Source organism: Psammomys obesus, unplaced genomic scaffold (genome assembly GCF_907164565.1).
Source record: "Psammomys obesus unplaced genomic scaffold, mPsaObe1.curated_primary_1811, whole genome shotgun sequence".
NCBI lineage: Eukaryota > Metazoa > Chordata > Mammalia > Rodentia > Muridae > Psammomys > Psammomys obesus.
In genome coordinates, this window is record NW_026596073.1 from 24,414,981 (window position 1) to 24,437,271 (window position 22,291).

At 38.1% G+C, this 22,291-nt stretch overlaps 1 protein-coding gene across 9 annotated transcripts in view; it reads left to right on the forward strand.

The window, feature by feature from the left end:
• Mecom (MDS1 and EVI1 complex locus) overlaps positions 1–22,062 on the forward strand; it is a 549,590-nt gene extending 527,528 nt beyond the window's left edge. For 7 of the 9 annotated variants that reach the window (XM_055626056.1, XM_055626060.1, XM_055626058.1 and 4 more), the window contains 7 exons: positions 4,452–4,618; positions 5,667–5,744; positions 9,035–9,204; positions 12,267–12,411; positions 15,874–16,110; positions 16,947–17,130; positions 20,506–22,062. In XM_055626056.1, coding sequence (XP_055482031.1) covers positions 4,452–4,618; positions 5,667–5,744; positions 9,035–9,204; positions 12,267–12,411; positions 15,874–16,110; positions 16,947–17,130; positions 20,506–20,640 — 1,116 coding nt within the window. In that variant the 3' untranslated portion in view covers positions 20,641–22,062. The remainder of the gene's footprint in view (positions 1–4,451; positions 4,619–5,666; positions 5,745–9,034; positions 9,205–12,266; positions 12,412–15,873; positions 16,111–16,946; positions 17,131–20,505) is intronic. The other 2 variants (XM_055626057.1, XM_055626062.1) reach the window with 2 other exon arrangements.
• Positions 22,063–22,291: the final 229 nt, after the last annotated feature.

The following is a 22,291-nucleotide window of genomic DNA, read 5'->3' on the forward strand; positions in this document are numbered from 1 at the left end:
TTACAGATATTTTTGATAAAACTTCATGCAATGTAAAACCTTGCATGTAAACACGCAGTGTAAAACCTAAACTTATATTTAAACATGGGCTCACCCTGAAATTCCAGTTCCTCTCTCTCAAGGCAGAATTTCCCCCTGCTGTTTGGAGACAGATATAAAACTGTAAACTTTTGTACCTAAGTACTGATTGGAATCCTCAGAATTAGAACTCATTTCTGTAACTTTTTATTACAACGTATAAGTAAATCTGACTGCAGTTCATGAAGCAAGGGTTAAGTTTATTTCTTTTATACAGAAAGATATACATGGAAAGAAAATCCTCATTTTATGTTTTACTCCCAAATAGAACTTGGTGGATGGGATCATTTGTATTTCAAACTTCTTTTAAGTCATCATGTATTTACATCATCCAAATGACCTATTTCATAGCCTTGGTGTAGTCTGGGTGCCCTGAAGTCACACTTGTCTCCATGTAAACTTAATTAGATAGAATGTGTTAGCCGTTATTTATTTCCTTTGTCTGATGTTAAGTATTCTTTACCTCCATGTTCTCTCTTCTGGAATAAGTGATGAGTTGTGAATTGTCTCCCTGTTGATGAACATCTAAGGATTAATTTCATGTATTTAAAAAGCATAAAAATATTTATTGAAGTGAAGGGAAAACATGATAGAGGAAAGGAGAGTCAGTGAGAGAGTATGCAGTCCACTACTCTAATTGTGCTAAGCTGTACAACCAGTGGGGTTTTCCTTGGAATATCCTGACTTGCATTTTCAGGATTCATCCTCTTGTCTGCTCTAGTACAGGTCTGGGCTGAGCTTCACTTCTCTGTTTTCTTATTTTTCCTAAGGTGCAGTGTGACTTTGACACTTCCTACATTGTTTCCTGGTTGAAGCTTATAATGTTGATTCTTATACTTAAGACTAACCAAGCCAATTCAGAGCCTCTACTATATTCCCTTTCTGTATTACCACTGCAATGGCTGGAAATACTCCATTCCATAGTCAGTTTTCAAGGCTGCAACTTACACGTGTGTTATAAGATAGATAGATGGATAGATACTGAAGACACAGGCTTATAATTCTTGATGGCAAATAAAATCTCAGTGATTTTGTAATTGTGACTCTTGAACTTGATCCATGAAGTGAGATAAACATAAAATATGAGTATTTACTTCTCCCTCAAATGACCATGGTTTTGAGGTTTCTCAAGTTTATCAAGTGAACAAATCTAGAAAACTACTGACTCCACAAACTTTCCCATCCTGTTATTTATGAATAGCTAGTTATTTTATGATAAAGCCATCTGTAATCTAATTGGGAATCATTAGTCCACATAATTCATGGTGTGCTTGGACAGACTTATTATTACACATAATCAGGTTGTTGCTTTAATAGTTTTGATGAGAAAGTTTTTCAGGATCTCAGTTATTGGCACTCAGGTAATAAAAATTAAGCTAACTACTAATTAGTATGTTGGGGATATCTTGTCTTCAGAGATTTTTTTTTAATTATTTACTCTATTTGACTAGAGACATAGCTACATTTTGAGCTAGGGAATTGTTTCTAAATAGTTTGCGTCAGTATAAAGTTAATAGCCTCTTGGGGACTGGAAGGGAGAGAAACAACTTCCTTCTCCAGACATCTGGCTGTAGATACTATCAACAACTATAATATATATGCAAATAAAAATTACTCCTCCATTGGAAAAAACCTGTCACTTGCTGATCTTAGATTAGTCAAAGATATTAATGTCTCATACGGCAATATACTACTAAAATATACAGTGGGTGTTTTCTCTCCTCCAGTTTCACTGAATTTTTATTCATTATATTACAGTTTTCTTTTATTGGATTTTTCCTAATTAAATAATATAAATTACATCTAAGCATATTCTAGTATATCACTCCCATTTTATTTTGACTTTTAAAAATACCAAGTCTCTGGGCCTAGGTGTGCACTCCCTTAATCCTAGCACTCGGGGACGCAGAAGTAGGTGGACCTCTATGAGTTTGAGGCCAGCTCGGCCTTCCCGAGCAACTTCCAGGACAGCCAAGGCTACACAGAGAAAACATGTCTCAAAAGCAAACAAATAAACAAACAACCCAGAAAAACAAACCCCAAACAAAACTAATCAGACTTTAAAATGATTATCAAAATCTATTATTTCTATGTAAGATATGTTTTTATCTAGAGGAACATCATGAGTTAGACCATATAGAACGAGAAAGCTGTTTTGACCCATATATTACATCACCCAATAACAATCTAAGTATGGACTAGATCAGCATTGCTCATAGAATTGCTAGAGTATACTAAACATCAGCTAGATGGTGTCTAAATTCTTCTCTCTGTTCAAACAGGGACATTTGGTCATTCCATAAGAGAAAGTGGTATAAGAACAAATCTCAAGAAGAGAAAAAGAAGAATGTAATGAAGGCTGTTATGTCTCGTCACTGAGTTCTAGTGGAGCAGTCTGTGTGTGTGTGTGTATGGTTATGTGTTCACGTGTGTATGTGTGTGTGTGTGTGTGCATGCATATGTGTAGGCATGTGTGTTTACATGTGTATATATGAGTGTGTATGTATGTATGTGCATGTATATGCATTTTTTTACATGTGTGTTTAATTCTTACAGCTATCCTTAGCTCAGTTTCCATAGTCTTGTTTCCATTTCTCCATCCCAACTTTTTCCCTTTTTTCATTTGACACCAGAAGTCAAAGCTGGGTATGGCTTTTAAGGGAAGTACTTGAGTAACGTTAGTTCTTTTTTTCTACTGTCTTTGAGGATGTCATATCATTATGTGGCTATTGAGCCCATATTTTTTCTCATTTCTTGATGGTTTTCCCAAATTGAAACTGTTGGAGGTGAAGTAAGCACACTGATCTTTCTTCAAAAGGATCTAGCCATTAGCAGCTCCTAAAGCAAGACACATTTCTCAACAGCCAATTGCTCTCAAATAACTCAAAGGACTTGCAGTTTCTGTGAGCTGGAGATGAAAGCTGAGACTAATAACAGTCCTGAGTAAGCTGCATTCCATAAAAGAGGAAAAGTGTTTCTACAAGATACATTGCTGCTGGAATCTGAGTGTGAGCAAGATTGACATTCAAATTACTTAAATTTACTTGATAGGGAAACATTACCCAAATGTTAAATGTACATAAATAAAATATTTATGACCACCACCCATTCGCCTACTGCCCTGCCCTCTAAATGCATGAGAACACTGTGACCCTTCCCCTTGCTTGTTACTGCTTGTCAGATTGCAGAACAGAGGCTATTTTTCACGGAAATGATTTATTCCATGGTAGATAGATTATCAAAATGATTTTCTGCACAGAACAATTAGAAGGAATAAATGCAAATAAAATAGCATCACAAACTACTTCTGAACTGATTTTTAATAAATAAAGTGAGCCTGCTAACATTGGCTGGAAGGGGGTAATAACTGTGTTCGTCAGGGACAGACTTTACGCGAACCTCTCTGAGCCGCGTCATCATTCCATATCTTTGCCCTGTGATCAGTATGTGTCAAAATCCTTCATAGTGACAAATGTGCTGTCCACTTGCATCTGTTGAGAATGTTTTAGCAGCTGAGTGATTATGAATCAAACCCTTGAGCTTAGAGCCCTTACCGCCTCCCAATGCGTTCACATTTGTCGTCTGACAAGTAAATGTATCTTGACTTTCCTCTGAGATTTTTTTTTATGTGCTGTGTTTGATGAAAGGCATTTGGCAAATTGGCAGTGGTACCCTGTACGTTGCAATTTGTAGCTAGCATTAGGAGTCCAGGCAAGAAATGAGAGGGCAGGTTCTAGGATGAAGAGCAAAGAACGAGAGCTAACTAGAACATGAATAGTCATTTGAAGAATTAAACATATACTATTTGTGAGAAGAAAATCATGTTTGAGATTTTGGCTTTAGGTAATCAAGTTCATGGCATTCTGACTTTGTATGCATCTAGAAAATGCACACATTGTTGCTCTTCCTTTGGAGCAAGACAGGCAGGATTTCCTTTTTAACTTGATCTTGTAAAGCACATCCCTATGTCTTGATGTCGCTTTAGGAAAATGGGGCACCATCACTCTTATATTCTTAATTACTTAGGCATGGTGATAGAACCTTTCCTTAAAATTTTCCTTTTCTCATTGTTATCCATGGCCTGGTGCTCTCAATTAGCTAAAAATCCGATTTGGTTTTATTATCTCTTTAGGGGTATTCCACTACTCAAATCATATTACCATGATGTGGCCTAGCCAGGGTACTGTGGGAGAAGTCCGCCTACCCTTGTTTCTCAAATCCATCAATGAGCACTGAAACCCTACAGTCTCTTTCAGAACCTGTTGCCTGTAGAAGATTTGAGGAACTCCTGTGGATTATGCTCTTGGTTAGCAAGAGATCATTGCAGAAGCAAAGATGTCAAACCCCTCAAGGTCTCTGTCTGTTCCTTTCAGATGTCAGCTATTGAGAACATGGCAGAGAAGTTAGAAAGCTTCAGTGCTCTGAAGCCTGAGGCCAGTGAGCTCCTGCAGTCCGTGCCTTCCATGTTCAGCTTCAGAGCGCCTCCCAACACTCTGCCTGAGAATCTGCTGCGGAAGGGAAAAGAACGCTATACCTGCAGGTACGCGAAGCCAACGGGCCCCGGAAATCTCCCCTTTGTTTCCAAACAGCGTGTTGCTTGTTTTACAAATTATTTTTAATTGGATGTCCAGTAGCAGCCATGATGGACTTAAGGTGCTTCAAAATGCTTTATATTTAAGGATAGATAAAAATAGTGGCTTAAAAGAGTTTTACACTGACCATTCGGTTGTGATATATGGAAATGGCCCAGATACCATCCACTTGTCTCACTTTGATAGTTACGAATTTTTCTTTCACAGTTATTTTCATGCAAACATAGAATACTGCTAACTTCAAGCATATATTTATTAACTGTCATAGCCCTAATTTTGAATAAAGCTATTCACGATGGACAGGTAAGGTCCTTAAGTGAGAAAACTGGTTAACAAATTTCTTGGTACTCATTGGTGAAAAAGCAAAGGCTCTTTTATGCATTTCCTGTATTTCCTAATAAGTTGTGCTTAATGATTTCTCCATTTGTTTCAGAAATTTGTGCTATCTTATTCAAGTATATTCATTTCTCTACTCTTCAAGACAAAGTGTTCCTTTCTTTTCAGAAAAATTTCTGTGGAATTACCTTATTGATTGAAGTCTTAGGGTCATGTCTGGTCTGATACCACTCATTGTATTAGGAGATGCCACTGTGTCTAAATTGTAAAATGAGCTGAAAACTGTGAAATATATTTACATCAACCCAGCATCATAAAACTCTTGTCTTTTTTTTTTTTTTTTTTTTTTGGCTCCTTGTCTGATCCAGTTTTGTGACTGTAAAGATATGGAGTTAAGGAAAAGACTCATGGGGGTCATCAGGGCTAATGCCTGTTTTCATAAACTACTCACTTATGTGTGAGCAAATTCAACCAGATCTCCTAATGCAGCCTTGATTTGTCAGGTTATTTATAGCTTTAGAGTGGCTTTGTTGCAAAGTGTAACTGCCAGAGACATGTGTTGCATGCAGGATTAATTAGGTCAGGAAATGTGACTACTTTCTGCTGCAGCGGAGTGCTCGTCAGTGCTGACTTTCCTCTATGAATATCTTTTCCTTTAAGATACTGTGGCAAGATTTTTCCAAGGTCTGCGAACCTAACACGGCACTTGAGAACCCACACAGGAGAGCAGCCTTACAGGTTTGACGATGCTTTTTCTAAATATCTTGATAAATTCAACGTTCATTAGGTCACAGTGTAGTATGAACTAATTTGTTTCATATTTGAATGTAGACAAAACTTTGAGGCAAAGTAGAAATGCTATCTGTTACTACTCAAACTAGGAATGTCTTTTCTTCATCAAATGAGGCTTCCTAGTTTTCAGTCTGCAAGATCTTGTATATTTTCTAGTAATGGATATATATTTAACTTTAGTTCTCACTCTTCTCAATAATCAGTATCATTTTAATTGACAAAGATTATGACACTAATGTTTCTGTTCTCTCAGTCCTGGGTGTCAGCTAGGAGTTAACCATCCAAATATATCTGCTTCCTTAATATGATTAAGTCATCGTCCACAGATCTCAACAGGAGGTATAAGAAACAAACATCTTAAACCTTAGAAGAAGAAAAAAAAATGTTTAGATTTAGAAATTCAACAGATAGCATATTCTAGGAAAAGGGCCAATTCTATCAATAGTTTCTGACTCTGTTAAATGCTAAAATTAATCAAACGATACATTGGGCATATGTAACTATAATATCCTTGCTTACAACACAATGAAAATAGCAACATGGCTATTTTAAAATGCTATTTACTTTTTAAAGTGTAACACTTTGCCATCAGCATTAGAATCTTAGTTGGGATTTCTTCAAGAGTGAGTAGAACTTACCTTAAGCAATATTATATTTTGATTCTCCTTTGAAATTCTCAAGAAATGTGTATTAGTATAATTATTTTTACCTGCACACTACTTTTTTCATTACAACAAACACATTTACCTTGTTTTTAAAGTTATTGTTTATAAACTAGAGAACGATAAAAAGGGGGCTACAGAGATGGCTCAGCAGCTTGCAGCTCAACAGCTCATACTGGCTGTGATTTCATTTCAGGGGAAATGATGCCTTTGAACTCCACAGTAACCTTTACTCATGTGCATACATATACTTTGCCATACTTACATATAATAAAACATGTAAATCTTAAAAAGAGAAAATGAAAAATTGGGAAGACCTATGCTTATTCAAAGATCATTGAAGGTTTAGGAGAAACACTGGAAATTTGTGTTTTCTTGAATCGATTTTGTTTTCTTAAGGTTTCTATTAATAAGTATCACTTCCACTTTATATGTGACAAAATGGACTTGATATAACGGATCTCCAAGTGATAGATCAATGGGGACTTTTAGGTAACCTCCCCTTTAGAGACTATTTCATCTCCCAGGAATCCTGCTTAAATGAAAAGTTTTCTATAGCCATGTTTGTTATGGCTGAATGTTGTCCCAGTTGGCAGCTATGACATCATGCTCCTTTTATTCTGTACTGAATCCAATAGTTTTATTCTGCTTCGTATATTTTGTTGTTGTACCTGTGTTGAAAAGCACACACAGTAGAATTCGCATGGCTGGAAACCTCAAATGATTTCTCCGGCTCTTTCATTTTACAATTGGAGGGAAATAAGAAATCAGACCTTGAGATGCTGACTGTGTTCTACGAAGTCTGGTTCCCAGGATGGATTTTTCATTTTGGGCTTTTACCTCATATCAGATTTCATATTTTTTGGGGGGGATCTTACTGTTATGAAGGCTCACATTAGGAAATGTATGCATCTTAAGAATTTTTTGAAACTCAGTCTTGATTTGGGCTCAAGTACCAGCTAATACATTGGAATAGAATAAAATTACTATAAGATTCAGAGCACTCGCTTCTTTATTTAAGATCTTAGCAGAAAATAGAATCATATAAATACGAGCTGACCACGGGCATAAATATCCGCATTGGTTGACTTTCTTCAGATCTGAGAGGGCGACTAGATTTGGAAAAGACCTTTTTACACAGGCAGAAAAGTGGGAGCATGTGACATCCCAACTCTCTCCATCGTGATTCATGTAGACAGCGTCATGAGCAGGACATTTCAGATACTCGATGAGAGTGAGCATTTTCTCTGTCAGGCTCCTGGGTTTGTGCTGTTTAGTGTAAGAGTTTGTGCTCAATGCCCCATACTTCCCACTGCACTGTGCCTTTGCGATGAAAGTATTGCAGGAAAAACATTCTTCCACACGTACTTTTTCTACAGTGACAACAAAATAGAACAACTCCTATCATAATGAATGTTCACTCAGTTGTTATTACTGTTATAAGCCAGAAATGTTGATGAGCATCATGATACAAAAGTCGTTCTCTGCACTGAGAAGCAGGAAAGTGACTCTTTATACACGGAAGAACAACTAAAGGGTTTTCTGGCCTCAAAGCTGAACACATTTACTTGGAAGCCATTCAGAAAGCCAGGCTTTCTCCTTTTGAGTAACACACACATGCACACCCACATGGCACATACACACACACACACACACACACACACACACACACACACAGAAAGAGAGAGAGAGGTCTCACAAATACATGAAAGAGCCTCCTGCTGCGAAGCGACTCCATCAATTGCAGAAACACTTCATTCTCCCAGAAAAGACCTGGAGTATGTTCTGTCTCTAAGTTGTACATTTTTATTTTATGGACAAAGGAAAAAATGTAAAGTGACTTATGATTTTTAATAATATCAAATGCAGAAACAGTTAACTAAACCACAATGAGCCATTTCCAAGGAAACGGACCATGTTCAGATATGACAGACTTTTTAATAGACCTCAAAATGGAAAGCTGGGAGAAGTTGAGAGCAGGGTGTTAGTGAAGACCTTTGCTTTCATCCAGGAGGACTTAGTGGCACCATAACTTACTTCTGTAATAGTTTAAAGTTGAAGGGAAAATCTTGGTGTTGTTACAGGTTAAGAAAAATTACTCTTTGGTACCCAAACAATTTTTTTTTACATTGCTTTGGTTTAAAATTTATGGAGTATTTAGTGCCACTTTGAAGAAAATGATGGTGTTTTCTTTATGGTTAATGTGAAGAAAGGTAAATATAATAAGAAATTGGTTAGAGTTTTAACATTAATTTAGTTAAGTATTTAATTGTGTTGCATTAACAGAGCATAAGGCAATGCTATGACTTCTCTATATACTTAGTTTAGTGAAATTTATTTAAATATTGGAACTCAGTATTCAAATAAATTAGAGAGCAATGAGATGGAGATCTAACACCCCAAACAAATGAACACCCCAATGAACACCCCAAACAAAACAAGTCTACTGCAATTGTGATCTTCCTATATAAATTACTATTCCTATATGAAGTGTTATTTTAGCTTTCAGGTCCACAAGCCTTATGAAATATCTTCTAATGTGTTTGCAAAACTGTGCCTGTATTTACTTTCCAGATGCAAATACTGTGACAGATCATTCAGCATTTCCTCCAACCTGCAGCGACACGTCCGCAACATCCACAACAAGGAGAAACCATTTAAGTGTCACTTATGTGACCGATGTTTTGGTCAACAAACCAATCTTGACAGACACCTAAAGAAACATGAGAATGGAAACATGTCTGGTGGGTGCTTGGTGGTGTCATGGGGAAAAGATGACTTATATTTTGTGTTGTGTAATATAAGTGTGCTCTTTCGTCTTCCATTCCATTTTGACACTAAAATCTGATAGTAGTCTGGAAGTTCATACCACATTTCCCTTGGGTTTTCAAAACACACGAATGAGGCAATCACTGGTGAACGTGCATGTGAGACTCTGTGGTCTTGTTTAGGTTACATTTCCATCCAGCTGGATTTATCTCAACGGGCAATCTCAAGCAAAGACAGCCTTGACCTAGACTCTGTACAGATATATGAGTCAGAATTTCCTAAACTGCAAAGAGTTCTCTTTCCATCTATTCTCAGAATATGTATTGTTAAGTATGGCAAACTCCCATCCATATTAACCTAAAAATCAGGGTCTCTAGGATAATTTTTATGTAAGACTAGGGAAGTGAACATGATCATCAGGCCAACATACAAAGGATGAACATACCTTCCATTTTTTGTTCTATATTCTTATCTAAAATTCAATAACCAGCAACCTCACCCCAGCCCCTAGTTTTCCTTGATTTCAAACCTTACAACATGTATTTAGCTCCTTTCTTTGTCTTTGAAAGTTAGATAATCTGCCAGGAGCTAATATTTGTCTGCTGGTGTATATTATGTACATAGACCATGTGCAACTCTTTTTTTAAGAGTCAAGGAACTGGGTTGGGAGGATGGTGAGTGAATACTGAATTCCAGAAAGGAGATTTAGAGAAGGAAAAAGAAATCATTTTATTTGAACAAATTATTTTGTTGATTCTTTTCAGCTGTAATCAACATTGTGTGTGATCTTGAATGGTAACAATGTATACTATTTATCTCCCTCAAAGGCAGAAATCTAATCCTAGCTTTTTTTTTTTTTAAGTTTTGTATTATTATTATTAATTACAATTCATTCACTTTCTATCTCGGCTGTAGCTCCCTCTCTCAATTCCTCCTCATCCCACCCACTCTCCCTCTTTCCCCTGTGCCCCTCCCCTAGTCACTGATAGGGGAAGTCCTCCTCCACTACTATCTGACCCTAACCTATCAAGTCTCAAAACTGTCTGGACCGTCTTTCTCTGTGGCCTAGTAAGGCCATCTGGCCAGGGGAGGTGATCAAAGAGCAGGCAAAGGAGTCCATGCCAGAGACTGCCCCAGGTCTTCTTACTAGGGAACTGTCATGGAGACTGAGCTGCCCATGGGCTACATCTGTGCAAGGGCTCCAGGTCCTCTCCATGCATGCTCCTTGGTTGATTCATCAGTCTCTGCAGGTCCCCCTGAGGCCAGAGTTTTGGCTCTGTTGGTCTCCTTGTGAAGCTCTTGTCCCCTCCAGGTCTTTATGGCTCCTCCTTCTTCCCCTATAAGATTCCCTGCGCTCTCCCCAAAGTTTAGCTATGAGTCTCAGCATCTGCTTTGATACCCTGCTGTGTAGAGTCTTTAAGAGGTCCTCTGTGGTAGGCTCCTGTCCTCTTCCCTGTCTTCTCCCACTTCCGATCTCTATCATGTTTGCCCTAGCTTTAAACTGTTAGAGTTTAGGTCTAGAAGTCTAGCCCAATGAGGAAAAGTGTCTAAATATTCTATATACAAAATATTCTATATTATCTAATAAATATTTTTTTCAGAAAAAAAAGAAAGTTACAAAATGTAAATAGTTGGGGGATCAGGAATATAACTCAGTGGTAATGCAGTTACTTGGCTTGAGTGAGGCTCTGAGTTTGATTCCCAATAGTGGGGAAAAAAAAAAAAACTTGTCAAAACTGAATTCTTGATTTTTAATCAAATAATTTCTTTAAGACAATGGAAAATACTAACCTCTGGTTTTTGTCATACGGATGATAATAAGGTAGTAATGAACTACTAAATTGTAGGTATATTGTGAGAATACATAAAACACAAGTACCATGAAGCCTGCGTTTGCATGAGACATGGCAGTATCTTAAGCACCTGCACTGGTGGGAATTTATGTAAACTGATACGGGAGTGTTGTGATACTGGTATCATGAATTTAGTTTTGCAAGGGAGCTGAGAACCAGCCTATGAAAGGGAGATCCATTATTGGCCTCTTCATGCTGTACCAGCCTCTGGGCTGTCTCTGAAACTACTCACAGCTCTTCGTAACAAATCAAGGTAGAAAACGCTAGGTGTGGTTTCAGCCCTCATGTCACATACCTTAGTGCAGCAACAATAGACATGTACTGATCACAACCAGGCTGAGTGCAGTGTGTTATGGCAGAGCCGGTATATAAGACTTTTACATTTTTTTTAAAAAAAAACTTCTTCTATTAATTACAATTTATTCACTTTGTATCCCAGCGGTAGCCTTCTCCCTAATCCCCTCCCAATCTCACTCTCCTTTGCTCTTCTCCTCCCTTGTCCATCCCCCAGTCCACTGATAGGGGAGGTCCTCCTCCCCTTCCATCTGACCCTAGCCTATCAGGTCTCATCAGGACTGGCTGCATTGTCTTCCTCTGTGGCCTGGTAAGGCTGTTCCCCCATCAGGTGGAGGTAATCAAAGAGCCAGCCACTGAGTTCATGTCAGGGACAGTTCCTGTTCCTCTTACTAGGGAACCCACTTGGACACTGAGCTGCCATGGGCTACATCTGTGCAGGGGTTCTAAGTTACCTCCATGCATGGTCCTTGGTTGGAGTATCAGTCTCAGGAAAGACCCCCGTGCCCAGATTTTTTGGTTCTGTTCTCTCCTTGTGGAGCTCCTGTTCCCTCCAGCTCTTTCTATCTCCCCCTTCTTTCACAAGATTCCCTGTACTCTGCTCTTTACTTTATCTTCTTCTATGAATAGAAATACTACAGTATTCTAGAAAGATAAAAACAAGAGAATGAGGGAAATGACCACCTTGGCAGGTTATACTTGGTCTTGGTGTCTCAGAATGCTCTCAAGAGACTCTCATGAGCGTGAGCTGTAAGTTGGATTTGCTAGTCCTCCCATTGGAAAGGGCAAGTTCTATGACATAGCGTTGCTCCATCTCATGAGGACTTTAGTTCTAAACACGTTGCCCAATTAGCAGTGACCTTCTCACAAAGGCTCTCTCTCCCACTCAGGTACGGCAACATCATCGCCTCATTCAGAACTAGAAAGCGCAGGTGCAATCCTGGATGACAAAGAAGATGCTTACTTCACAGAGATACGCAATTTCATTGGGAATAGCAACCATGGTAGCCAGTCTCCTCGGAACATGGAGGAGAGGTAAGCAGTTCCTGCATACATTTCTGCACTCATGCATCCAGGACTACAGTTATGGATGATGCTGGTGGCTGGTGTCTATGTAAGTGCACAGCAGAGTTACATCAACATGTTACACACATGAGTTAATTATTTTTTTCCTGTATCGTGTGTGTGGTGTGCATGTTTGTATGCTTATATGTGTACAGGCTCCCATGCATATGTGTGTACAAGCTGTGGAAGCCTGGGAATGAAATCAGGCACTGTCCCTCATCATTTCTCCAGCTCATTCTTAAGGCCAGGTTTCTCAGTCAAATCTAGAGCTCACTGATCTTGTGAGTTCTGCGGTCAGGCTGTCCCTGGCATCCTTTGTCTCTGTCTTCTGAAGATGGCATTATGGATAGTCCCTCCCCATGTCTACCCAGTATTAATGTCGGTTTTAGGGTCCTCCAACCCTTTGGTGTTCTTGCTTGGGCAGCAAGTGCTTTAAGTGCTAAACTTTCTCTTCAGCTCCATATTAGTTAATTTAATTTTCAAAATGCCCCTATGAAAGTGACTGCAACTTTATCAGCAAAGGACTGGGGACATCAAAGGTTGATGACTTGCCAGAAGCCATGTAAATAATTGGTGAGGTGTAATCTGGGCTATTTGTTTTGCGGCCCATTTCACTACCAGGCACTTTTGCTTACCTTGGCAGCTAAATAAAATATTTTTAACAAAATTTCAAAAGCCAGAAGGAAAACTCACCATAAGGATTCAACTGCATTACAGGTCATTGTTGGCTATTGCTATATATCATATGATATTAAGAGATCACCCACAAAGCATTTCTTTGTGTGTCCTCCATCTTGTCTCTCTTGCTATATACATCAATATCACTTTGTTTATGAAGTACACATTTGATCAGTTCAATATGTTTTCCCAGAAGCTTTTTGAGACCTTTTCAATTAAGATCCAGTTATTCCTTGGGTACTTTCAAACAGGCTGGCGGACATGGCTTTTAGTGGACATGGCTGTTCTTGAGCTAGTGTATCATCAGCATCAAGCACGTTAGTAGAGGAAAAGCTAATTTTGTTGATAATTACTCATTCATCTGCACTTGGCTGTGTGTGTGAAGTTGATGAAATAGTATTTTCCCAAAACTTTCCCGCTATTTACATTTTCTTATTATTAAGTGATGATTAAATATCTGGTATTGAAGAACTTTTCCTCTCTGACCATAGCCTTCCTGGAGCCTATTAAATTGGAATGTTTTAAATATCATGAACCTAATTGGTGAAGATCTCTAACTTCTATACAAGGAAGGGTTATTGTGTCAGTGTCCTTAATTTCCTGTGCTGGTAAAATCCAGGAGTATCTTTTTTGGATAGTCCTTCAAGGAAGCACACTTCAAATAATAAGTGTTCTAGCCAGAATACTGGTAAAAATACAAGCAAATTCTCTTGCTCTTTATTTTCTGTACCCGTAGCTAGGGAAAGGAGAGAGAGCAACCCTTTCAGGCATCTAAGAAGTCATGGCATCTTCTACTTGGAGATATCGTTCCCTCCACTTGCCTCTCTGTGTGTGCCTGTATTTTTAAGTGTGAGTAAGACAAAGCCATTGCTCGGCGGTACAAAATGGAGTCAGTAACAAAAACGATATAGACAGGAAAATCAGATTATGTAATAGAAATGAGAAATACTGAAATTAACATCTGAGTTCTGAAAACTCTATTCAAATTTGAGAGTTCAGAACTGGTGGTTTTGAGGCCGCTCAGCTGCAACATCTGGCTTCAACATGTCTAAACACAGAAGTGGAAAGTGGAGTCATTTGACTTTCCCCCTCTCTGCACCTTTCAGGCTACTTTTGATGAATAATTTATCCCTATAAATTGCCATATTTGAAAGCATAATTAACAAATAGGTTTTTTTTAATCATGTCGGCTTTTGTTGCTTTTGGTTTTCATCCATGAGCTCTTTTGTTCTTTTACTTTCATTTTTTTTCACTTTTTAAAAAATAATAACAATTTTCATCCATTCAAGCTAGCAAGTTGGCAGTGTATCTGAAAACTAATAGTTTATGTCTGTGAAAAATATGTTTCATCATTCTTTTTTGGTAAGAGAGGTTAAGAGGTTGTATAAAATGTTTAATAATGATGTTACTTTTTCTGGTCAAATGAATTTGTACTTTGTACTTCTGTCATATCCAAGGTTGGTTTATATACGTATCAATTTAATTCTGGAAAACTGAAACATTAAGTTCGACATATTTCTATATAGGAATTGCTGTGTATCCTTTCTCATCTTACATGAACTGAAAAATCCTTTCATTTCTTGTGAGAGCATGCTTGGCTACACAAAAACTGAAGACTGAGTCTCCAATGCAGTAACTAGACAGAGGGACATGGTGACTAAGGATTATGGAGGACACAGGGATTGGACGCTTGGGTGCCTGTGGTGGTTCATGTCTTAACATACTTTCTGAGCCTGATCACTCTCCCTGGCCATGTATGTTTCAAAGACAGACCCCTCTTTTAAATCACTTATAGCTATATTATATTTTAGAGTCTTATAATAAAACACATTCAAATTTTATTTATACTGATGATCATTTTGAAAGCCTCAGGGGCTTCGCCTAGCTTCATACATGCCTTCAAATTTCATAGATGGAATTTGTGTAGTAAGTTACACTTCAGTCATCTTTTTCAGTTCTTTCACATGTAAACGGAAATATCACAAATGACATTTTAAGTTGAAAAATGATCCTTTTGTGTCGTTAACTGGGCCTGCTGAGTCATTTCCAAAAGATGTTAGTTCACTTAAATTCCTAGTTGATTTACCATTTCTGTGTTTTCTCGGAAAACAAAGAAAACTCTTTCCGTGTTAGACAATTTTGGATCATTTAGAAAGAGTCAAGATAAGTGAGCTCTCAGTAACTACAAGCTGGAGTATTGTGTCCAAGTGGAGAATATCAGAAGTGTCACCCAGCAATAGTAAATACCAGTTGCTCCTCGGTAACTCCTTGCACATTGTCTTTGGATTTGTAGACTCGGTTTGTGTGTGTGTGTGTGTGTGTGTGTGTGTGTGTGTGTGTGCTGAAGTGATTGCCATCATTGCTCAGGGATATATGTTTTCCAGAAATCAATTACTCTAAATGGTGGGTACTTAAGTGGTAATTACACACATTATGGAGATAAAACATTCATGTGCTTTTCTATTGCACACACCATATCATTTATCAGGAATGATAAGAAATCAGATACTGGAGTTGTTTTTCCTGTTCTGCCAGAGGCTGCATTTGTCTTCTGAATAACCATACGATTATTTTTTCTTTGTTTGTGCCTTTGTGAAATTACCTTATTTTTCTAATGCTGCAATGAGTCATAAACAATACACATTTTCTTTTATAAGTATTGAATATTTAAACTATTTTTTAGGGAGATGAATGAGTTGCATGTTTAAAAATCAGGCCAATAATTGATCCTTTTACTCTTTATGCTTCTGAAAGGATGAATGGCAGTCACTTTAAGGATGAAAAGGCTTTGGCAACCAGCCAAAATTCAGATTTATTGGATGACGAAGAAGTAGAAGATGAGGTGTTGTTGGATGAGGACGATGAAGACAATGATATTCCTGGGAAACCCAGGAAGGAGCTGGGGGCAACTACTTTAGATGAAGAAATCGCCGAGGATGACTATGAAGAAGCTGGTGCCCTGGAGATGAGCTGTAAGACATCCCCCATGAGGTAAGGGCCTTGCAACTCTGCAAGACAAGCAACAGAGGTACCACGTATGCTGGACTGTGGTGCAAATTCCTCCTGCCCTGCTCAGCTACTGGAAGAGAGGGTTAGATTACGAGGAATTTGCGAAGTAACAAACCATAAGTGTTCAGTTTGACCTAGGAAAGGCACACACAGTGCATCAGTTTTACATAGAGAACAATGAGGTAGCAAGGAACACAATCCACAGGCATATCAATACACTAGTATCTGGGGAACTCTGGTGACCCCAAGGCAGGAAGGATAAGTGAAGCTTGCACACATACTTAATTTTTAGACTCCACATATGAGGTCTCAAGAAAATAGATATTTCATCATGACTGAATCCGTTCAGTAATCTACTACAGTCATAACTCAGGTATTTAAGATAAACATCACAGATGATAGGTTTTCAATTGCAAAAAAAAAAAAAAACAAAAAAAAAACAACCAATAGTTAAAGTGAAGAGCTATTATATTTTTTGTGATGCTAAAGTATCCTGACTGAATATTTTTACAAATGACTTTGCTTTAAATGAAGTTTTCAAGTGTATGACTTCTGTGCCACACATGGTTGACTCAATGTTTCATTGACTTTATTTCAAATATATGCTTGGCTTTCGTCTATAAAATATTAAAATAAATATATATCAAGATATGGTGTTTGTAAATGTTTTTAAACTAGCAGTTACCGCATGCCACGTTATGCAACAAATGCAGCATAAAGTTCGACAGCTGTTAAGATAAAAATGAAAATTGCTTTGATGAGACAAGAAACTGCATAAGAAAACCCAATTTCTGTGCTTTCCCATTGGTTCATTTTAGGTATAAAGAGGAAGAATATAAATCTGGCCTTTCTGCTCTAGATCACATAAGGCACTTCACAGATAGCCTCAAAATGAGGGAAATGGAAGAGAATCAATACACTGATGCTGAGCTGTCTTCCTTTAGTTCTTCTCATGTGCCAGAGGAGCTTAAACAGCCGTTACACAGAAAGTCCAAATCACAGGTACAGATTCTGCTGTAGTCCGCATCACGGGACACTGTGCATGCAAGCGTGCAATTCTTTGATGAACAAAAGCAGATATTGTCACTCTGTAGTATCGTAGAATCCAAGCAGATTTGGATGCGTTACTCATGATGTTCCTGGTTTTGCTCTGCAGATGGTCAATGCCAAAGTTAACTAACACAGCCACTAACATGTGAAACTGTATTCTATACTGAAACGCCCATGACAAACTGGGCCCTGCCTTGCAGTTCCTCGAGTTTACTTTCAGTTTTTTTCCCCTTCTGTTTTAAGAGCACACAACTTATTTTCAAATTCTCACGTTACTTCAGGATTGTTTTCTGATCATTTTGTATCTTTAACGTCTGTTGACATACTTACGTTCTAAAATATTTCTTCTTTTTTTTTTTTACTGTATCTAGTGAATTCTTATATTTGATTCATTCATTATCCACCAGTTAATTAAGTCCAGAGCTTAAGGCTAAACTGTGGCCAGAAATAAAATGAGCTACTAAAGATCTGCACCAACTTAGTGACAGATCTTGAGACAAAGCCTGTCAGCTTTTACTGAGTGAATCAATTACCCCTGATTCATAATCTATCAGCACATGGCAACTTAAGATTATTCCAACAAAAGATTCACAAACACCAATAAAAGAGCTTAAGTTCTTCTGCTAAAAGATGAAAGGAGTCAGTAATTTTTTTATGACATCTACACTCAACTGAATGCTCATTCAGCTGCTTAAAAAGTCAAGTAACTTATATTTTTGTCACATTGGTTGAATTGTTTGGTTCACTTAAAACAGTTTGGAGGTGGCATGACATACCAAAACAATGGGGCCATATTAGCATGTACATTTAGATATGACTTCCTATTCCTTGAGGTGTTTTGGGTTGGTCTCAATAGAGATGTTGTAAACTCTCATCTAAGATGATGTGATTGCTGACCATGGTGTCAATTTGACTATAGATGTGGGACACATTATGGCAGTGGAATAATATAAATTGTTTGCAATCCTTAAATTCAATAAAAAGGTCTGCGATATTATATATGCAAATAGAAAAAGGAAATATTCTTTCTGAATTGGATACAGACAGTCAGCCTCTACACAGTGGGCTTGTAAGGCCTATGTCATCTTGGCAGGATCATGTGGATATGGATGGACAACATATCCTCATTGTAAGACAAGGGAAGGGAAGATACTTCTTTCTTTTTTATGACTCAATGTGGCTAAACTTGACTTCTCAGTTTCTAATGTTAATACCATACCACCCAGAGCCACTTAGAGCCATCTGTGAGAAGTAGTTGCTTCAAAAATATATATCCTTTGTTTCCTAGCTGTCAGAGATTCCTAGAGGATCCAAGCTTCCTTTCTATTATTTTTTCTACCTCCAATACTGTGAAATACATAATAGCTCCACATTATAGAAACTATCAGAGCTGAAAGAATACCAAGGGGTCTGAGAATATAGAGATAAGAGCTGTGGCATGCCTCTCAGGACCAGTGTTTTGAGGTAAATGTTCTGCCTAGATATGGTAAAAGCTAGCATCACTATAAATATAAATGTTGTGTAACCTAGCTTGTATTTTTTACTTCAATATATATATATATATATATTGCATATATATATATGCATATATATATATGCAAATATGGTATTCTATTAAATACTTGTGCAAACTAAATTTATCATGAGGCTCTTTATTCACTCACTTGTCATTTATTCATTCTGCGGATTAGCAGTTGTCTCCATGGTACTGAGGAACTGGGCATTGATCTAATGTTTCAGTTGCTACTTGATTACCAAAGAGCACATACTTTGCGACATATTTCTTTTATAATCTGAAATTTCTGGCGTTTTTCTCAAGAATTTATATATTACCTCTATAATTTTTATAGGGATAGAATCCAAAATTATTGATGAATAAAATAATGACTTAATCTTGCTATGGAAATTTCCTTGATGAAAATCATATTTTACAAAAACCAATTTCCCAATAAATATCAATTTTCATGAAGCATACCAGACTGAGTACTATATTTCCTCTGCAACCATTGGAGACAAGTACTATAAGACTCAAGAGGTACAGTGACATTCCCAAGATCACCATAGAGGACCTATACTCTGTACTATTTGTCCTTAATTCTGTAGTGTTTAGCATAGTGCCTGCATAGAATTCACGCTTAAGGACTATTAGTTAAACACTGAGATTTTTGTGCAAATTCTGGAGGCAAATCTCATATATAAAATGAAACATGGGCCAGTCATGAAAACACTTGCTATGCAAGCATAAAGACATGGGTTTGTGCCTCAGAGCTCGTGCAAAGACAGGCAAACATGGTGGAAAGAGGGTCTCCGATGCTCAGTGGCCAGCCAGCTAGTCTAGTTGGTGGATTCCAGCTAAGGGGGAGCTCATGTTTCAAATCACAAATTGTACTGTGCCTGATGAACGATATCCAGTGCTGGCCTTTGGTTTCACACAACCATGTGCGCTCACATGTATATGTAACTACCATGTGCAGGCATGGGCACATATGCACATATACACACACAAATAGAAAAGCCACATATGTACACTGAGAGCAATGATCCAGCAAATCAGAATCAGCCTGTAAACTAACCAAATGCCATGGTGAGAGAAGAAACCACAGGCTGGCCACATGTCTCAGCATGACTCTCTGAGATGAAATTCTGCTGAACAACAGAGGCATTTGTCTTTGTTTACCGACGCTGGAATGTCTTTGGCAGGACTTTAATGATTCCACTTCAACAGCATTTTGACAAGCAAGTTTAGCAATGGATGAGACCCACAATAGCAAATCAACAGTGAACAGTTCACTCACAAGTCAAGACCAAACACTTCATTTGAATATTTTTCTTGGCAGTGGTGAGGGAATCTCTGAACAGTTATTTAGAACTTGGCATGGTCACAGGGAAGAAAGACTCCATCCTGACAGAGCACCTCTGTGCACCGTCTACTCAGCGAACTCCTGGGTGAGGGTTGCCTGGGTGTTGTTGGGTCCTCATGCTTCATTCTCTTTCTTGGTGGAACTTATTCAAGCTCTCCAATTCTCCAGGGTTTTAGCGTTCTGCAGTAGGTATCTCAAGCACAAAGCAGAAATCATCCCTAGTTGTGGATAGTTGAGGGACCTTGGGGAGCTCATTCACCTTCAGAAGTCTGGGTTACAAGTTGCAAGAGTCAGGCCATCTCCTACATAGTCTTTTAAGGTGAGCACTGATCTTAGGTCATTTTAATAAGAAGAATACAGCCCCTCTTCCAAACACACTAATGAAGTGTGCTGTTGTCCAGGCTCTCAAATTACATTTGCTGTTTTTGTTCAGATGCCACTTACTGAATCTCTCCTTTTATTTCAGGCCTATGCTATGATGTTGTCACTGTCCGACAAGGATTCCCTCCATCCCACCTCCCACAGTTCCTCCAATGTGTGGCACAGCATGGCAAGGGCTGCAGCAGAATCCAGTGCCATCCAGTCCATAAGCCATGTATGACACTGTCAAGGTCGACCAGAGTGGGACTAAGTCCAACGGTAGCATGGCTCTTTCACATAGAACTATTTACAAGACTGCTGAGCAGAATGCCTTATAACCTGAAGGGTCACTCATGTAAAGTCTGGTGACCTTAAACTGAATGATTAAAGAAAAAGAGAGGAAAAAGGAAGCTATTTATTCTCAATATTTTGTTTTGCACAGCCAAGGCAGCTGCTGACTTCTGGAGGATCAATTAATCTGAAACGATTGGAGGCCATGAGAACCTCACTGGGAAGGCACCTTTCATTCCTCTGCCCCAGGGCATGGGTGGGTGAGAGGGGGCAGTTGAGATGGCAGCATTGATGCAAATGAACACTCCCTAGAAATCAAATTCTACTTTCTACAAGATCACCTGACGGGATTGGGAACAGTTGCTTTTCATTATCAGATTGAATTTTTTTTTCCTTTTTAAAGTTTTATGTAATTTAACCCTTTGAAAACGGAAGTAGTCAGAAGAAATGCACAATGATTTTAGGAAGTGATAGCAGGAGTTTTGTCACACCCCCCCTTACCTTTCACCTCTTTAGTAAGTTGTTTAAAACTAGGGAAAAAAGGGTATGTGTATATTGTAAACTACGATGCTCATGCTCAGAGAGGTAAAGTCAGTGACGTCACCTGTTCATCACCAGTACCGCTGTACCACTAATACAATGTTTGCCAAATCCTTGTAATGACATCTTGATTTTAGACAATCATGTCACTGTTTTTGATGTTCAATTTTTTTTTGTGTTGCGTGTATCATGTATTTATTTGTTGGCAAACGATTGTTTGTTGATCAAAAAAAAAAAAAAAAAAGAGCACTGTTCCTGTCAGCCTCTATTTTATGATGTTTGAGGCACACTCCTTTCTGAATTTCAAGGACCAAGGCGACACGACCTGTGAATGGGAGTGCCCAATACTGTTTGGCTTTTCTTAACATTCCTTCCTTTTTGTTGTGGTTGTTTTGTTTTACTTTATAATGAACTGAATACAAATAGATGCAACTTAGTTTTTGTAATACTGAAATTGATTCAATTGTATAAACGGTTATAATTTCTTTCATGGAAGCATGATTCTTCTGATTAAGAACTGTAACCCATATTTTATGCTGGTTGTCTGCAAGCTTGTGCGATGATGTTCTGTTCATGTTAATCCTATTTGTAAAATGAAGTGTTCCTGACCTTATGTTAAAAAGAGAAAAGTAAATAACAGACATTATTCAGTTATTTTGTCCTTTATTGAGAAACCAGATTTTTTTCCTTTTGTTTGTAATCTCATTTGGAAATAATTGGCAAGTTGAGGTACTTTCTTCCAATACTTTGTACAATATAAACTGTTATGCCTTTCAGTGCGTTACTGTGGGAGGAGCAACTAAAAAAAATAAAGACTTCCAAAAATGATGAAAAATAATGACTCCCCTGTGTGCTGTTTTCTTTTCTCATGCAATTTTAGCCTCCTCCTGGAATCCAAATGATCTAAAAGATACGGTGTTTAAGACCCTGATGCCCTAACAGATTTGTGGAGTATAAGCATGCTGGTATGATTTTGAGATGAGACAGTGATAGATCTTAGCCAGCAATGAGTTCTGCTGCTTGTGGGGAGCTTTATTCATGGTGCAAAGTCAGGCCGGCAG